The following is a 17,500-nucleotide window of genomic DNA, read 5'->3' as shown; positions in this document are numbered from 1 at the left end:
GCCCCCTCGGGAACGTTCCGTGGGTCTCCCCTCCACCTGGGGGCCCCTTCGGGAACGTTCCGTGTGTCTCCCTTGTCTTCCCTCGGCCGTGCAGATCCAGACGGCGCTGCGGCACAAGTCCGAGATCGAGCACCATCGGAACAAGATCCGGCTCCGCGCCAAGCGCCGCGGGCACTACGAGTTTCCGGTGGTGGACGACGTGTCCTCGGGCGACACGCGCGAGCGGCACCGTGTGTACCGCAGGGCGCAGATGCAGATCGACAAGATCCTGGACCCCACGGCCAGCGTGCCCTCGGTGTTCATAGAGCCCAGGAAGAGGTGCGCGTCCCAAGCAGGGCTCCCCGAGGTCTGCCTGCGGAGGCGCCCACGGCTCTGCTCCCGCTCCGGCTGCTCTCATTCACCCTCCTGCCCCTCCTCTTGCCCCTTATTCCTGGGTGTACTCTGCCTCCTCGAAGTCAGCTAGTTAAAATTGCAGTCGCCCTTTCTTTCTCAGATGGCCCCCCCCCGGCTTCCCTCCTCCGTCTCCCCCCATCCCGCCCTCGCTCCCAGTACCTTCCCCTCCTCTGCGTGGCAGGGCCATTTCTTTTCCCACAGCTGCCCTCAGAGTCTTGGTCTCTTGGTCTTCCAGACCCCCGTCCCTAAGGCGCATGCGTCGTCTCTGATCGCTGCCCTCATTTGTGTCTTGCCCTGTTCAACACCTGTAATGGTGTTGGTTACCTGCCACGTGGAACCTGCGCTCGGTAACAGGCGGGGCCCTGCCTCTCCATTCTGGCTGCGTTCCACGGCCCAGCGGTGTAGACAGGGTCTCCCCATTAGATGGTCCCCTCATTCCGCCCCCACCCACATTCATCTGCTTCCCCTTGCAGAGGAGGAGGGATGCGGGGACAGGGTGTGAGGTGCAGGCTCACACCCTGTCCCCGCATCCCTCCTCCTCTGCAGATCGTACTTGCTTTTTAAGGCCCGGTTCAGGCCCTATAGCCAGCCACGGTATCGGTAGCCGACACTGACCTTGCCCTTTTCTGAATGTCTGAAAGAAAGTCATGGTATTTTATTACCTTACATGATTCTCTGCTGTTCCATGCGTTTGAATATGCTCAGGTAGACTGTGGCTTTCTTACAGCAGAATCTGTGTCTTACACATTGTATCCTCTGGGGTGTTTACCGCAGTGGCCAGCACATCCCAGATGCTCAGAAAATACTTAGTGTTTAGTTGATAAGCTACTGGCACAGGAAGATTTATTTCCTACCAAGATAACCTCTTCCCCCCCTCTGCCCCCCCCCCCGAAGCTCCAGGATAAAGCGATCTCCCAAACCACGTCGGAAACACCAGGTCAATGGCTGCCCCGGAGATGCGGAGAAGGACAGACTCATCACCACAGACAGCGACGGCACTTACAAAAGGCCCCCCGGTGTCCACAACTCCGCCTACATCGGTTGCCCAGTACGTAATGCTGCTTCTTGCTTCTGGGGTCAGGGTGGGGTGGCTCTTAGGGGAAGGAGAGTGAGCAGTGGCGGCCGTGGCCCTGTGCGGTCATGTTGCCAGATGACTGACACTCCAGGGCCAGCTGGGCCGTGAGGCGTGGGGGGAGGGAGCCGGTGGGCTGCTCCTTTGAGGGGAGACATGAGTCACAGAGACCAGCGGGCAGCTGAGTGAGCCCCCTGGAAATTGTGTTGGTCCTTTCTGTGTGCAAGCCCTGCTGTCATATGCTTCGGGATGGGTCCTCCTTGAGGTTAACTGAGAAACAGAAGTTTGTTTCCTTTTTCTTTTTGTCTTCCCCTGGTCCGAGAGTTGTTTGGGTTTCTTGGTAATAGAAGGGATACTTAGGGTTTCGTCTCTCCCTTCTGTTCCTGGAGTGCTAAGAAGGTATTTTATGTGTGTGTGTGTACGTGTATAATTTTAATGGAAGAAAAAGCTTAATGGAAATTAAAAAATACAGAATTAGGTATTTTTGTTTTCAAATGGAAAGGGGCCCACTCCGAACTGCTTGAGGTGCTCAAGGCAGACATTGGTGGCCTTAAGGCACATGCACAGACCCCACTGAGTAGGGAAGAAAGGGCCCGCCTCCCCACCGGTGTGCGAGACACCCCAGATGGGGAGGGAACTCCGGATGTGGCTGACTCGAGCAGTGCCAGACACACATTGGACACCGATAGCCTTGTGCCGGGGGCAGGCCTGGCTCGTGGCACAAGACCCCTTCCTCCTCCCAGAGATACACAGAGGCATCCTTGTTTAGAGAGAAATTCGCAAGAGGAAAAACAAACAAACCCACATCCTTGGAGAAGGGGTTTGTGATGTACGTGACGATCACTTTGGATAGAGCTTGTGTGCCCTTAGCCATTGTCTCCTAATTACACAAATAACTGACCCCGAAAGATGTGAAACCTGATCACACAAATCTGCCAAACACCACACTGACATTGGGGCTAAATAGCATTGAATCGTGGTCATCTGAAAGAACCAGACTTTTCCTTGGCAGCTTCCTGTATTTCTAGTGTCCTAAAGACTGGCCGCGCCTGCTTATGAGGATTGGTGCAGTCCCAGAGGGGTGCAAGGTTCTATAGACTCAGCTGCTTTGCTCCTGACTCTGGCTGTTTCGGAAGGCTGCGAGCGAGTTCCTAAGATAGGGGAGCCGGTCCCGGCAGTTCTTACAGCAGATGGAGCTCTTGTACCGCTGTTGTGCTTTGGACAGGTGGTTGTCTGGGCGTCTGTGGTGTTTGGCTTCATCTGGGAGGACTGTCCCCTTGGCTCCCCAGGATGTTCACTTGAAGCTTTGGCTTTTGTCTCCCCCGGGACTTGCAGGCCTGATGTGTGAAACCAATGAATAGAAGAAGGGGGCATTACTTCTCCCCAACCCCCTTACTTCCCTAGCCAGCCAGGGCTCATTCCCTCAAAGAAAATCTGCACCAGCGCTATTTCAATCCTGTCCCCTCTTTTTTTTTTTTTTTTTTTAAGTACCCCTGAGTTCTGTCATCTGATGCCATTGGGTCTTGTGTCTTCCCCTTGATCTCTCCATTTGTCTTCATCGGTGATCCAAAATCAGGCCGCCTTCAGGGGGGACCTGGATCATCTTTTCACTTCTTGCTTTTTTTTTCTTAGCAGCAAGTGCAGAGGTTCCTCCTTCAGCTGGTGGAAATAAACCCTTCCCTGGAGAGCACCACCTCAGTCAGCCGGCTTCATTTTTCAGAGATTCCCTAAAATGAAATTTTTCTCAGATGGACTTTTTACTTTCTGTAAAAATTCTAAACCACGTGCTCTCAAAGATAATGCCTTTTTGTTGGAACTCACTTTTTCTTAGGTAGTATTTCATCTTGAAGATTTTACTACACATACATGTTTTTTCTTAAATTTTGCACTTCACCCTCAAAATATTTTCTCGTTATGAGCTCTGTTCTCCTAGGGTGAAAGAAATATTCCTGTATTTCTTGGTAGCTAGGGGTTACCATTATAATTCAGGCCTCAGCACACTGTGGCCCTCAGGCCAAATCCAGCTAGTGACCAGTTCCTGTGACGTTTTATTGGAACACTCTCATGCTCGTTCATCTGTGTGTTCTCTCTGGCTGTTCTCTCTGAGTAGCAGACTTCCAATACAGAGCAACAGCGACTGTATGACTCAGAGCCTACGATATTTGCCATTTGGCCCTTTTCAGAAAAAGTTTGTATACCCCTGATCTAATTTATCATCCAAACCTGACACCTGGGAGCGTGATAGAAGGCTCTATTAATGATTATATTGGGACAGCAGGCGTAAGTTGAGATTGTCCTCGGCCAACCAGGGTATCTGATCATACATCCTCTCTGATGACTGAAGGTAAAACAAAAAACAAAAAACTTCCTATGTATTTCTCAGGAATGATAGGTGGATGCGTATCTACACAAAGGAAACAAATTGACCAGTAATGAAGCTATCAGACTGAGACTCAAGAGAGTGGAATTCAAATTCCAGTGGGGATCCTGGATAAATCTTAATGTTCATAGACCACTGTTACCCATTTATTATTTAGTACCACCTATCTGTGAAACACTGTGCAGATGTTGGGATATAGAAGAATGAACAAGACCTCTTCTTGGCCTGCAAGGTGCTGGTAGTGGAGCCCGCCAAATGGTAGAAGGTAGAAGGAACCGGAGGTAGAAGGAACCGGAAGCTATGATGTCATGGCTCCGTAGCTCTTTGCCTTCTTGGCAGGATTCATGAGTCCCGCCTTCACAGCTTCACAATATATTTCTTGCTGTAAAAGTTAAACCGTTGGAATCTCAGTTCGGGCCTGCAGTTTTTTATGTGGCCGCACGCTCGCTTCCTTGAAATGCAGTGTTCTAAAACAAAATTCAGCTGAGTAAATTTAAAGATCTCATTGGCTTTCTTCAGGAGTTCATGAATCAGGCAGCATCCCACCCAGCAAGTAGAAAGGAGCTCCGAGGGGTGGTACGAAATGGAAAGTTTTTATAGACCGAAGAGGGCAGAAAAGGAAGTTTTCTAACAAAGAGTGGATTGTTTTAGGCAAGGTCACCTTTCTTTGGGGAAAGGGGGAGGGGGGTCTGTTGTGCAGATGACCTCACTCATGCTGATCAGGAATTTCCAGATTGACTGATTAAAGGTCACATTCCTGGGAGAGGCTGAAAGTGCGGTAAAGTCTTGCTTTGCTCTCTGGGGGCAATGGCTCCATTTTGGGCCGGTTGTTGCTTTCTTGCTTTCTTTTTTGTTTTTTGAAGAACAGCTACCTAGCCATTTACTGGAACCACCAGGAACATCGCTTCTGTCTTTGGAGAGACCCTTTCACTTACCACGGGGATGTGTTTACAGAGACACTTTTCCTTTTGCTCTACTGTGAACTGTTAGGTTGGTGACACACTCCTGGCGTCAGTCTTCCCTCTCTACTCCCCAGGAAAACCCAAGAATGGGAGGAGGGCCTGCACGCGGACATTTTATCCACCTCACAGGGAAAGGAACACAGAGTTCTTCCAGGGCTCCGTCACAGATCCAAGAGCCCTTTGGGGCTCTAAATCCTTACTTAGAATCCCTAGGTGACAGATGTCACTTAGTAGAACCTTTCCTGCCATAGCCCAGTTTTAAGGAAACAGACTTCCGGGACCAGGGTGTCCTGTCCGTGGCAGCGAGGCCACCCACTCGCTGCTGGGAGGGGAAGGGCGCCGGCCCCACCTCAGGAGGGTGGTCACGGCTCAAGGGCCGTGGTTTCTGTGGAGGAGTCAGGGCCTGGTGATGCCACAGCTTCAGAGTCTGCCGAGAGAATCCAGAAATCTGAGCTTTAGGATAAAATTTTCAGGTTTTGAGAAATATTGGCTCTTTATTTCTTTTAGACCGCACAGGCCAAGCGAAACAGGTCTGCGGGCCAAGTGCGGCATGCCAGGCCGTAGTGTGGTTTTCTGTCTGTTCAGGGTTAAACAGCTGCTGCCCTTCAGTGTTCGACGCTGGCGTGAATAATAATGATCATCTGTTGGACGGGACCTAATCATGAGGAAGCGTTGTATTATTTTATTTTTTATTTTTTTTTAAAGATTTTGTTTATTTGACAGAGAAAGAGAGAGCATAAGCAGGCGGAGCAGCAGACAGAGGGAGAGGGAGAAGCAGGCTTCCCGCTGAGCAGGCAGCCCAGTGTGGGGCTCAGTCCCAGGACCCCGGGATCGTGACCCAAGCTGAAGGCAGACGCTTAACTGACTGAGCCACCCAGGCGCCCCATGAGGAAGCATTTTAGACAGTTGTCTGAGAGTAAGGATGTGTCTGTGGAACAGAGATTTTTCTTTGTAAAAGAGTCATTGATCCGAACATCAATACAGACAGGAATGTCTCCTTTAGCCCCTTGAGTAGGGTGGTCCAACCAGCTGAGCCAAACTGGGCCAGTTGGACGAGCAAAGCATTCTAGATACAAGGCGCCCACCCTTCCTCGTGGAGGGCACCAGATCACCAGCCCCTGGTGCAGAGCCCCTTCTCCTCAGGGTGTCACTGGCAGTAACAGTGATGATGTGCTTCCGGCGCTGCTGACACCAGGAGGGCTTCCTTTTACATCCGTTTCCTCTTTTGTCTGTTGTGTATATTATGGCAGCATTTTGCTCATAAAGCAGTATCAGGAAATAAGATTTTAAGAAACCTTAATTGTTACTTATATCCCTACCTCTTCGACAGTAGGTATAGAATATAATTTAAACCTTTCTGGGTGACTCATGTTATTCAGAGGTAGCTCCATTTGAAAGACATGTGGTTTCTGAATAAACACTCTCTATTTACCATTATAATCAGTTGTTACAGTAAGTATCAAAGTTGTTTATACACACACAGGTGCAATGTGGTGGTGACTTTGATCTCTTCTGGGGTTGTATAGGGTGACTTTTTCTTACCATAGTCAATAGACTGCTTTAGTTTTTGGTATCTATGGAAAGTTGACTTGGTATTTTAGTATATAAGACTCTGAGACATTTTTTAGCTTCTTAGAGGCATTTAATAAAAATACATACTTGCAGGTACTGCATTTCAGCTAATTGGTTGAGTTTTGCTGGCCAAATGATTGTTGACTATTTTCACTTTTTTCTTTCATCCTAATTCAAGCTCCGCCTGCCACTGCCATCCCATAGCTGTTATTTAGAAAATTCTTACGGTAAACTTCTTCCTCAATGTCAGTGGAAATTGTTAAATGCCATTTTGGCCCTGTAGTTTTGCTTTCGAATCACCACAGAAGCTCACATCTGATCTTGTTCCCTTTGCTGTTTGCCTTGCTGTAGTCCGATCCCGATCTCCCGGCCGATGTGCAGACCCCATCCTCTGCTGAGCTGGGGAGGTATCCAGGCCTGCCCTTCCCAGCCTCCCAGTACATCCCGCCCCAACCGTCAATCGAGGAGGCGCGCCAGACCATGCACTCCCTCCTGGATGATGCTTTTGCTCTCGTGGCCCCCAGCAGCCAGCCTGCCAGTTCTGCGGTCGCAGGCCCTGGGGTCCCAGCCATCCTGCCTGTGAACAGCACCCCTTCCCGGGATGAGAGGCGAGCCACCCAATGGGGGTCCTTCTACAGCTCTGCTCAGACGGCCAACAACCCATGTAGCGTAAGTACTGGCCTTCTAGAATTCTCTCATGGGCCAGATGTTGGAATTTTGTTGCCTGACTTCCTCAATTTCAGAATCACTACAATAATACTGAATTCATTTGATCAGAATTAAAGCTTGGCTGAGGGACCTCAGTTTTCATTATTTTCTCCTGAGTTAATTCTTAATGTTGGAAGCATCCTTTTATGCAACTCTGGTATTTTACGGGAGTCTCTTCCTCGGTTCCCTCAGTGTCGTGAAATGGAGGTAGGGCAACTGTCAAAGCATATTCTTATTGATGTCTTTATAAAAGGTACAGTTTAGAATGTACCAAATCATTGGGCTTCTTCTTAGAAGGTCACCTGGGACTGGAGCAGTCCTCGAGGCTCCAGGACTATAGGCAGCTAGCCCACAGGCAGGCAAGGACAACCATTTCAAATATCAAGTTTCCATCTTAGGACTTAACATTTCAGGATTTCATCTTCCTTTGTTATCCTTTATTTTTTTCATACTCCATCAGTCCTTTCAAATGTGCCTTCTCAAAATATGGGGGAAGAGGTAAAACTGAAGGATGTAACATTAAATATTTTTTTGCTAATTCCAGATTGGATGATTGGACTAAAACATTTGATGCTAGAGGGAACTTAATTAGACCCGGTTTCTCAAGGAGTGTTTATACTGGGTCCTCTGATTTTGTTACCCACATTAAGGTGAAATTGGGTGGTAGTGAACACATGTTAAAGGAATCTTTATCTCTGAAATTGGTTTGAATTTTCAAAGTATGTGGTTAGTAACAGATTGTTTCCTTCAATAACTGCTACCATGTGGGGAAAATACCATTCCATCTCGTTGTTTTTAATGTTACAACTATAAATATTAAATACTTCGTATTTGTAACTGGTAGTTTATAATCTTTAAGGAAATGGATGCTATAGAACAAATTCTTTTTTTTTTTTTTTTTAAAGATTTTATTTATTTATTTGCGAGAGAATGAGAGACAGAGAGCATGAGAGGGAGGAAGGTCAGAGGGAGAAGCAGACTCCCTGCCGAGCAGGGAGCCCGATGCGGGACTCGATCCCGGGACTCCAGGATCATGACCTGAGCTGAAGGCAGTCACTTAACCAACTGAGCCACCCAGGTGCCCTAGAACAAATTCTTTGATACAGTGAATGTGGCTTCAGCTACTGTCTCTTCACTTTAAGTTTCTTTCATTTGTTTATTAATCCAGGTAGGTTTATGGAGTACTGCTGTGTGTACCCTGCACAGCTCCAACTTCTGCATTATGGCAGGGGGTATGTGGACAATTGAAGCAGTGATTTTATTTATTTTTTTTTATTTTTATTTTTATTTATTTATTTTTTTTTTAAAGATTTTATTTATTTATTTGAGACAGAGAGAATGAGAGACAGAGAGCATGAGAGGGAGGAGGGTCAGAGGGAGAAGCAGACTCCCCACTGAGCAGGGAGCCCGATGCAGGACTCGATACAGGGACTCCAGGATCATGACCTGAGCTGAAGGCAGTCGCTTAACCAACTGAGCCACCCAGGCACCCTGAAGCAGTGATTTTAAAACAATGTGGTGGACGCCTTGGCAGGGGGAAAGTACAGCCAGGGAGCATCTACCTGAGCTGTGAGGTGTTTAGGAGGATTTTGTAGATAAAATGGCATCTAAGTGGAAGTCTGAAGGCTAATTAATGGTTGCAGGAGAAAAACATGGCAGAGACAGAATTAAAAGTGCCCAGTACAAATTTCTTCTGGACAAGATGGAGGAACAAGGTTGGATTACCTTTCTTCCAGAAACAACTAAAATAACAAGGAGGGGGAAAAAAAAAAATATATATATATATATACACATACACACATACAAATAAATGGGTTTTCACAATCCTGGGCATTAGGCAGCAAAGGAGAGGGATCACTGAGAAATGAGTTGAGTTCTACACATGTCCCAGTTTACTATCTTGAGAGAGTTTCTAGCTGCGGTGCAGGGAGGAAGACCTCAGGCAGAGCGCAGTGTTCTCTCTGAGTTGAGAAAGACAGAATTGGAGACTGGGAAGGAAAAGATAGGTAGATTTCACAACAGAGAGTACAAGAAAGCAGAGAATTCTAGAGATCTGCAGAGAATCTTCACCTGAGTACTGACCAGTTTAAGGGTATGAGGAAACTACCTAAGACTGGGGAAAGAACCACCTAAAAAGATTAGAAGGAATGGTCTTCAGAGCTCACACAGGTGTGGAAATAAGTTCCTACTGTAGAATGAATTGTGTAACCCCCAAATCCAAATGTTGAAGTCTAAACCCCATGTGGCTATATTGGAGCTAGGGTCTTTAGGGAGGTGACTAAGGTTAAATGAGGTCATAAGTTTGGAATCCTGATCTGATAGAACTGGCACCCTTTCTTTGCCATCTGAGGATACAGCAAGAAGGTGGCTGTCTATAAGGCAGAAAGAGAGCTCTCACCATAAACAAAACCCTGCTGGAACCTTGATCTTGGACTTTCTGGCCTACAGAACTGCAAGAAAACAAATTTCTGTTGTTGAAGCACCCACTCTGTGGTATTTTGTTATGACAGCCCAAGCTGATTATTACAGTTCCTTTCCTTCCAGAGTAGAAAGCTGCATAATTCATGGAGCACCAGTTAGATTACTCAGAAGGAGCATTGGTTTGCTTCAGTAGTGGAGCAAAATGAGCCCCAGATTAAAGCTTCCCTAGCTCTACCTAAGCATAAAAACAATACGTGAACCTGAACAAAGCTCAAGAATATTTATAAAAAACCAAAAATATATAGCATCCAGCAAGGTAAAATTAATAATGTCTGAAATCCAATCAAAACTAACCATATAAGCAGAGGCAGGAAAATGACACAGAAGTAGTAGACAAGGATTTAAAAATATAGTTATAATGAAGTTCCATATGTTCAAGAAGCTAGAGAAAAGATTGAATGTATTAAGTAGAGGCATTGAGGACATTAAAGGATACAAATCAACGTAGAGATGAAAACTATAATGTCTGAGATAAAATATATACTTATGGGATTAGTGACAGATTAGATATTGAAGAAGAAAAGATTAGTAAGTTTGAATACATAGTAATAAAAACTATCCAACATGAAGCAAAGAGAGTAAGTAGACTAACAAAATGAATAGAGCATTGATGAGATCGGGACAACCTCAAGTGGACTAAATATACATGTAATTGGAGTTCCCAGAAGAAGGGAGGGAGAGTTAGAAAAAATAAAGAAATAATGGCCAAAAGTTTTTCAAATTTGTTGGAAACTATAAATCTTCAGATCCACAAAGTTTGATGACCCACTATGCACAAGAAACATGAAGAAAATTATACCAAACAGTATAATCAAATTGCTCAAAATAATTGATAAAGATTTTGAAATCATCCAGAGAAAAAGGACACATTGTAATGCAGTGGAACAGAGGTGAGGATGACAGCAAAATTCTCATTGTCCAGAAGACAGTGAAACAATCCTTTAAAGAACTGAAGGAAAAAACTGTCAATTCTCTATTTGCTGAAAATAACTTTCAAAACTTTTTAGACATACAAAAGCTGAAAGAATGTATCACTGGCAGACTTTAATTACAAGAAATGTTATGGGAAATTCTTTGGGGAGAAGTAAAATGATGCCAGATAAAGATCTGGATCTCCATAAATGAGTGAAAAACACTAGAAATGTAAATATGTGGGTAATTTAAAAAAACTTTTTCTTTATTATTTAAAATTTTTTAAAAAGATAATTGGCTACTTAAGGCAAAAGGATGACAGTGTATTATGGGGTTTATAGCATATATAGAAGTAAAATGTATGAAAACACAATAGCACAAAGGGCAAGAGAGGAGAAATAGAAGTACACTCTTTTGATGTTCGTATAGCATACATGAAGTGAAATAATAGCACTTGCAGGTAGATTGTGATGAATGAAAAATATAGAATATAAACTATAGCAACCATGAAAAAAACTTCCAGAGTAATAGTTAATAGCCAACAAAAGAGTAAAAATGAAATTATAAAAAGTACTCAGTCTTGGGGCCCATGGATGACTCAGTCAGTTAAGCATCTGACTCTAGATGTTGGCTCAGGTCATGATCTCAGGGTCGTGAGATTGAGTCTGGTGTTGGGCTCTGTGCTCAGTGTGGAGTCTGCTTGAGATTGTCTCCCTCCCTCTCCGTCTGGCCCTCCCCCGGCTTGCATGCTTGCGCTCTCTCTCCCCCCACCCAATCAATCAATCAATCAAATAAAATCTTAAAAAAAAAGTATGCAGTCCAAAAGAAGGCAGAAAAAGAGGAAAAGGGGAACAAAGAACATATGGGACAAATGGAAAACAGACACCAAGATAGTAGATTTAAATTCAGCCCTAATCACATTAAATATGAATGGTCTAAATATTCTTATTACAGGGCAGAGATTATCAGTGGAATAAAACTCAAGATCCAATGATCTGTTGCCCACAAGACACTCACATTAAATATAAATCCACAAATGGGTTAAAAGTATGGAGAAAGAAAAAAAAAGTATGGAGATAGATAAACTGTGTTAACACTAATCACAAGAAACTGGAGTGGCTATATTAATGTTAGCCAAAATGATCTCATAGTAAACAATATTACACAGAGGATCATTTCATAATACTATATTGGTCAGTTCATCAAGAAGACATAAAATCCTAAATGTTTATGTGCCTATGACAGAGCATCAAAATATGTGAAATAAAAACTGATAGAACTGCATGCAGAAATAAACAAAGCCACAGTTATAGGCAGAGACTTCAACACTTTCAATAATTGAAAGAATGAGTACATAGAAAATCATCAAGGTAGAGAAAACTTGAACAAGTCTTGAATTAATACTGATTTTCAGCTTGAACTAATTGACATTTATAAAGTGCCTTATCCAAGAAGAGCAGAATGTACATTCTTTCAAGAGTACATGAGTGATGGGGATTAAAGAGTACACTTATCATGATGAGCCCTGAGTAATGTATAGAATTGTTGAATCACTATACTGTACACCTGAAACTAATATAACACTTTATGTTAACCATACTGGAATTAAAATTTAAAAATTAGCTTTAAAACAGAGTACACAGAACATTTATCAAGATAGATCATATTCTGGGGCGCCTGGGTGGCTCATTTGGTTAAGTGGCTGCCTTCGGCTCAGGTCATGATCCCAGGATCCTGGGATTGAGCCCCGCATCGGGCTCCCTGCTCAGCAGAGAGCCTGCTTCTCCCTTTCCCTCTGCCTGCCGCTCTGCCTAGTCGTGCTATCTCTCTGTCAAATAAATAAATTAAAAAAATCTTTAAAAAAAAAAAAGATAGATCATATTCTGGGCCATAAAGCTAATCTCAATAAATTGAACAAGATTTGTATTATCAAACAATCCCATAAAAAATGGGAAAGGGGGAATGTCTGGGTGGCTCAGCCAGGTAAGTGGTTGTCTTCAGCTCAGGTCATGATCCTAAGGTCCTGGGATGGAGTCCCACATCGGGCTCCTTGCTCAGTGGGGAGCCTGCTTCTCCCTCTGCCTGCCATCCCCTCTGCTTGCCATCCCCTCTGCTTGTGCTCTCTCTCTCTCTCTAATTAAAAAAAAAAAAAAATGGGAAAGGATTCGAACACAAATGTCACCAAAGAAGAAATACAAATAATAAGCAGACAAATACGAAGAATCAGCAGATGGAGAGATCTTCAATCTCATTAGTCCTTAGTAAAGTGCAATAAATCATGAGATACCCCTATATACCTATTAGAATATGAACAACTGGAACTTTTATAAACTGTTGATAAGAATGTAAAATAGCACAACCTATTGAAAAACAGTTTGACAATATCTTAAAAAATTAAACCTATGCCTTCTTTATGACCCAGTCATTCTATTCTGAAATATTTACTGAGGAGAAATGAAAGCATATGTCCAGACAAAGACTTGTACGTTATGACAGCTTTCTTTGTAATAGATTCAAATTGGAAGCAACCCAGATGCACATCAACAGGCAAATATATAAACAAAAATGGTACTGAATTTATACAGTGGGATACTACTCAGTAATGAAAAGGAATGAATTTTTTATACATATGACAACATGTTTGGGTCTCAGAATAGTTATGCTGAGGGTAAGAAGCCACCCCCCCAACCAAAAAAAAAGTGCATATTGTATGATTCCATTTATATGTAATTCTAGAAAATGCAAACTAATCTATAGTGACAGAAAGCAGATCAGTGGTTGCCTAGGGATGGAGTGAATTTGGGAAAGGGTATGGGGCTGAGGGATAACAGAGGGGCACCAGGAAGCTTGGGTGGTGATGGATATGTTCACTGTCTGGTTTATGAGCATGGTGTGCGGGTACCAACATTTGCCAAAACTTAACAATTTGTATATTTGAATATGTGCAGTTCATTGTGTGTCAATTATAATGAAATAAGGCTGTTAAAATTTTTGCTCCAAAATGTTCTTAACAATGAAATTAGTTCTGGGCGACTAATACGGAGTGAGAAGTAAGAGCGGTGAGACATGAGGCAGGAGAGAAAAAGCAGGAAGCTGATAGGGGTAGAGCTTAGCCCTCATCCTGAGGGTAATGGCCAGACACTGAAGAGTTTTGAGCAGTCTAAAGACATAATTCAGTGTGCCTTTTTGACAGATTGCTCTCATTTTAGACTGGAGAATTGTTTGTTAGGGTGCAAGACCAGAAGCAGGGAGACACTTAGGAAGTTGTCCTAGTAATCTTGGTGAGTGATGTTGGTGGCCCCAACTAGCATGATGCAGTGAATGGATTTAAGAAAAGAAAAATCTTCATGGCCTCAGTGTGTTTATTGCTGATGGCACTGAGCCAGTCTAGAGGGAGAGTTCGATGATACAGGAAGGCGGGTCCAGAGTGCCGAAGGAGGAATTATCTTTAGAAATGAGGGGATATATTCCTTCCAATTTAATAGCAGGAGGAGGGAGGAGTTGGGTACAGATATAATCATGTTTGTAGTGGGTGACAGGAAGTTGAGAGGCCTCCCATCTCACTGTGGCTTCTATTTTTCACAGTGGAAAAAGCAGAGTCATTTATTGAGAACGAGCGAAGTGTGGCAGGGCAAGAGATTTGAGGGAGAGCAGAGATTGTGCATACTTACAGTAGAGAGTGAAAGAAAACCGTTTAGGGACATAAGAATAATTACTTAGTGGCATTGAAGCCCCTGATGAGAATGACTGTCGCAAAATTATAGTGGCACAAATTAAAGTTCTGTAGTTTTGTTGATCAGCAGTTGGATATCCAGGTGGAGACAAGGAGAAAACGGGCAGTTGGATTGATCCAGGAGTGGGGCTTTCTCAGGCAAATGTGATGAAAGGACAAGGGGCAAGAAATGTACATATTAGCAGGTGCAGTTGAAATGGTAGACTACACTGAAGGGCAAGGACAGGGAGTTGGGGTCAATTCAACCTGCTGCAGCTTTGTAGATTCTTCCTCTCGAATCCTCCGCTTTACGTGGGTCGGAGCCACCTTCATATCTCGCCACCATTGTAAGAGCTTCCTGATTGTCCCTCTGCCTCCAGTCTCGAATGTAGGATATGAGGGTGGTGGCTGACATGTAAAATGCCATTTATTGGTGTTGAGCAGGCTGGGAGCGGAGAGGCTGACACAGTAGATGCATCCTATGGAGGACAGGGGAACTCAGCACCAGGAGGGAAGCCTACAGGAGCCGCTTGACTTAATCTTGGGTTTTGCAAAGGAAGAGTTCTCATATCACTTTCTAACATGACCTTGTTCGCTGCTGGCGTCTATATGTTACTTCTCTCTGTTCCTAATGCTTTCTGAATTGTTCTATGAAGAAATCTGTGGCCATCTTAATTTCCCCTTTCCTGGTAAGGGATGTATGTATGTACCCTAACTGCTAGGAAGCGTAAATAATTCTGGGCACTCAGCCAGTTTTTCTGAATCCTTTTCCCCTATGAACAGCCAGTGTCCATTTGATCTTCAGATTCAGCTCTTTCATTCACTTAAGGGAAACTTGCTTTTGTATCTGAAATAATTTTCTTACTCTATTTATCGTAGTCGAAGATACCAGTTATCTTCATGTTGGCTCATCTTTGTTTCCTATACCTATCCTTTTATTCTCTAATGGCTTTAGCTACATTGTCCTGGTTTCTCTGCCTTCTTTATGATTATCATGGGCCTTTTCTCTGTGGCATTGATTTGATTTGCAGCCATATCTATTCTTTTCCCTGCTAGTTGATTTCTTAGAGTCATAATGGCATTGTTTCGGTCCTCAAATCATTTCCACCAATAATTAGGTCCCAAATCATTTCAATTCTGTGGTCTCCCATTTCCATTCACTCTATTCTTTTATCGTCTCATGTTTGAACTTTAAAAAAGGAATTGCTATTCTTACTACTTTACCATTATGCAACCATAGTCCTTTTTTTGTTCCTTGGCTGCTAGTTTTCTCAGTTTATGGCATGAAACTGTTCCTTTCTTTGCTTGTTTGGTTTCTGCTGGTGAATTTTAGCAATAATTTTTGACTGATTATTTGTTCATTGTTCATAGGTTTTGGAGATGAACAATTCCGTGATAATGCCTTAATCCACCATCTTAACCAAGAATTCAAATCCATAGCAAGATTTTTATAAATACTCTTAACTGAGTGATTTTCTCATCATGGACCTTTGATGTTACCCTTATATGTTTTGATGATGATAGCTAATCTAGTGGAAAACCAGAATCATTGGCTATATCTGTGCATATCTCATATAATTTTATCATGTTTATAATTTTATCATCTCATATAATTGGTCATAAATTACCATTTGTTGCCAGGAGGAACCTGATCATCCTTTATTCCCTTCTTCTGACTACAGTAAAAACTACAATAATGTAGATTTCAGGATGTTCTCAGTTACCACATGAACCTTGATTTACCATCTAATGACATTTTTTAGTCTTTTTTTTTTTTTTTTTTTTTTTGCCAGTGTAAGGGTGTTAGTTATGCATTGGTGAGAAGGCCACTTGATAGGTGGTATTTCTGCTTTCTTGAGTAAAGTTAACCTCCCTGGAGCAGTCTTCTAAGTACCAAGTATGATTGTCTGAACCAGGACATTTTACAAACAGACCCATCCCAGACTCCACCAACCATTTAACATGGCTTTCTTGCTTTATTGGCCTGTTTTATACTGAATAGAAGGAAGGGATGCATTAAAATGGGATTTTTATTTGACATCACTGGTTGAAACCTTAAAATTCTATTGTGTTGCCCAAAGTTTTATATAGATGTGACCCACTTAAAATAAACACCTGTCATTATGTCTATGATTTTTTTTTTTTTAATCTTTTTCATTGGCGTGTGCACTATCTGGAAAAATCACTTCCTTTTTCTGATTACAACAGAGTTAAAATGCCTTGTACCACAATAACAAAACAGGTAGAGTGGACAGCTAGTTTTCACTGTTTTTGTATTAGTTTATCACTTACTGGACCTCCTGAAATCCTGATATGTAAACTTTGATCTTTTTTTGTTTTGTTTTATTTTGCACATGAGTATGTTTAAAAAATTCAGACAGCTGAAAAACACAGGGGCCACTGTGAATAATCTTTATCTGGTCTCAGATTTCCCTTTAATTATTTGAAAAGGAATTGAAACTCCTTTTCCTTCTATTCTTCCCTTCTTCCATAATCCCCTTTGGCTGTTTGACCTCAGCTGGGGAACTCTACAAGGTTCTCCTCTCCCTCCCTCTGCCGAGGGGATGGAAGCAGAGAGGGTCAGAAGATGAAGTAATTTGAGCACAGTTTCATATGTAATAATCCCTTCAAACTGTATGAGGTATAGGGTTCATTCTGTCCTTCTTGGCATCAGGAAATAGGCCCAGGGAAGTTGAGTAGCTTGGCTAGTCTGTTTGGTTCCAAAGCCTCTACTTTTCTTCATAAAGTAGAAATTCATTCAAGGGGGAAATCTGGTTTGGGAACCATGGGCAATGCGGTGCAGTGGTGGTTAAAAGCTGGTCTTTTGAGTCAGAAAGACTTATTAGGAGGAAATAACTTCCTTGTGAGTTGATTTCATCTATAAAATAGAGGTAGTGAGCCCTTTGTTGCTGTTACTGGGCCCGGAGTTAGTGCTTATAGCTCTTACCACAAAATACTAATTCATTAAATGACAGCTTAAAAAATGTCTAATATGAGAGCAGGTCCAGAAACAAGGCTGACTTAATAACTTCACTGGGAGCTCTGGATCCTGGACAACCAGTTGGTTCAAGCTGACTGCAGTTGGATGGACTCTGTCCAGAGTAACTGCTCTTTTAAGGTATCTGATTCCCAAATAGCGATTCACAGCTGTTGAAAGAAGTGTTGAAGTAGGAGTCCCATGAATGTTAGGGTCGGGATGTGTTGATTTCATGAGGAACACAACATAGATACACATTTCTTTAAATCTGATGCCATATTGATATTGTTCTAGCCAAAGAACACGTGGTTAGCTGAGATTAGCTCAAGTA

General features: G+C 43.2%; 1 protein-coding gene across 1 annotated transcript in view; it reads left to right on the top strand.

Annotated features, from left to right (window-relative positions):
- The window catches only part of KIAA1549 (KIAA1549 ortholog), a 109,627-nt gene that overhangs the window by 69,189 nt on the left and 22,938 nt on the right, over window positions 1-17,500 (top strand). Inside the window, exons 14-16 of the mRNA XM_035021194.1 lie at window positions 95-318; window positions 1,288-1,441; window positions 6,731-7,048. Of these exons, the coding sequence (XP_034877085.1) occupies window positions 95-318; window positions 1,288-1,441; window positions 6,731-7,048 (696 nt within the window). The remainder of the gene's footprint in view (window positions 1-94; window positions 319-1,287; window positions 1,442-6,730; window positions 7,049-17,500) is intronic.

The sequence above is a fragment of the Mirounga leonina genome, unplaced genomic scaffold, assembly GCF_011800145.1.
Source record: "Mirounga leonina isolate KUSES-001 unplaced genomic scaffold, KU_Mleo_1.0 Mir_174, whole genome shotgun sequence".
NCBI classification, from domain to species: Eukaryota; Metazoa; Chordata; class Mammalia; order Carnivora; family Phocidae; genus Mirounga; species Mirounga leonina.
Note: the sequence above shows the minus strand (reverse complement) of the source record. Positions and strands in the feature narration are given on the sequence as shown.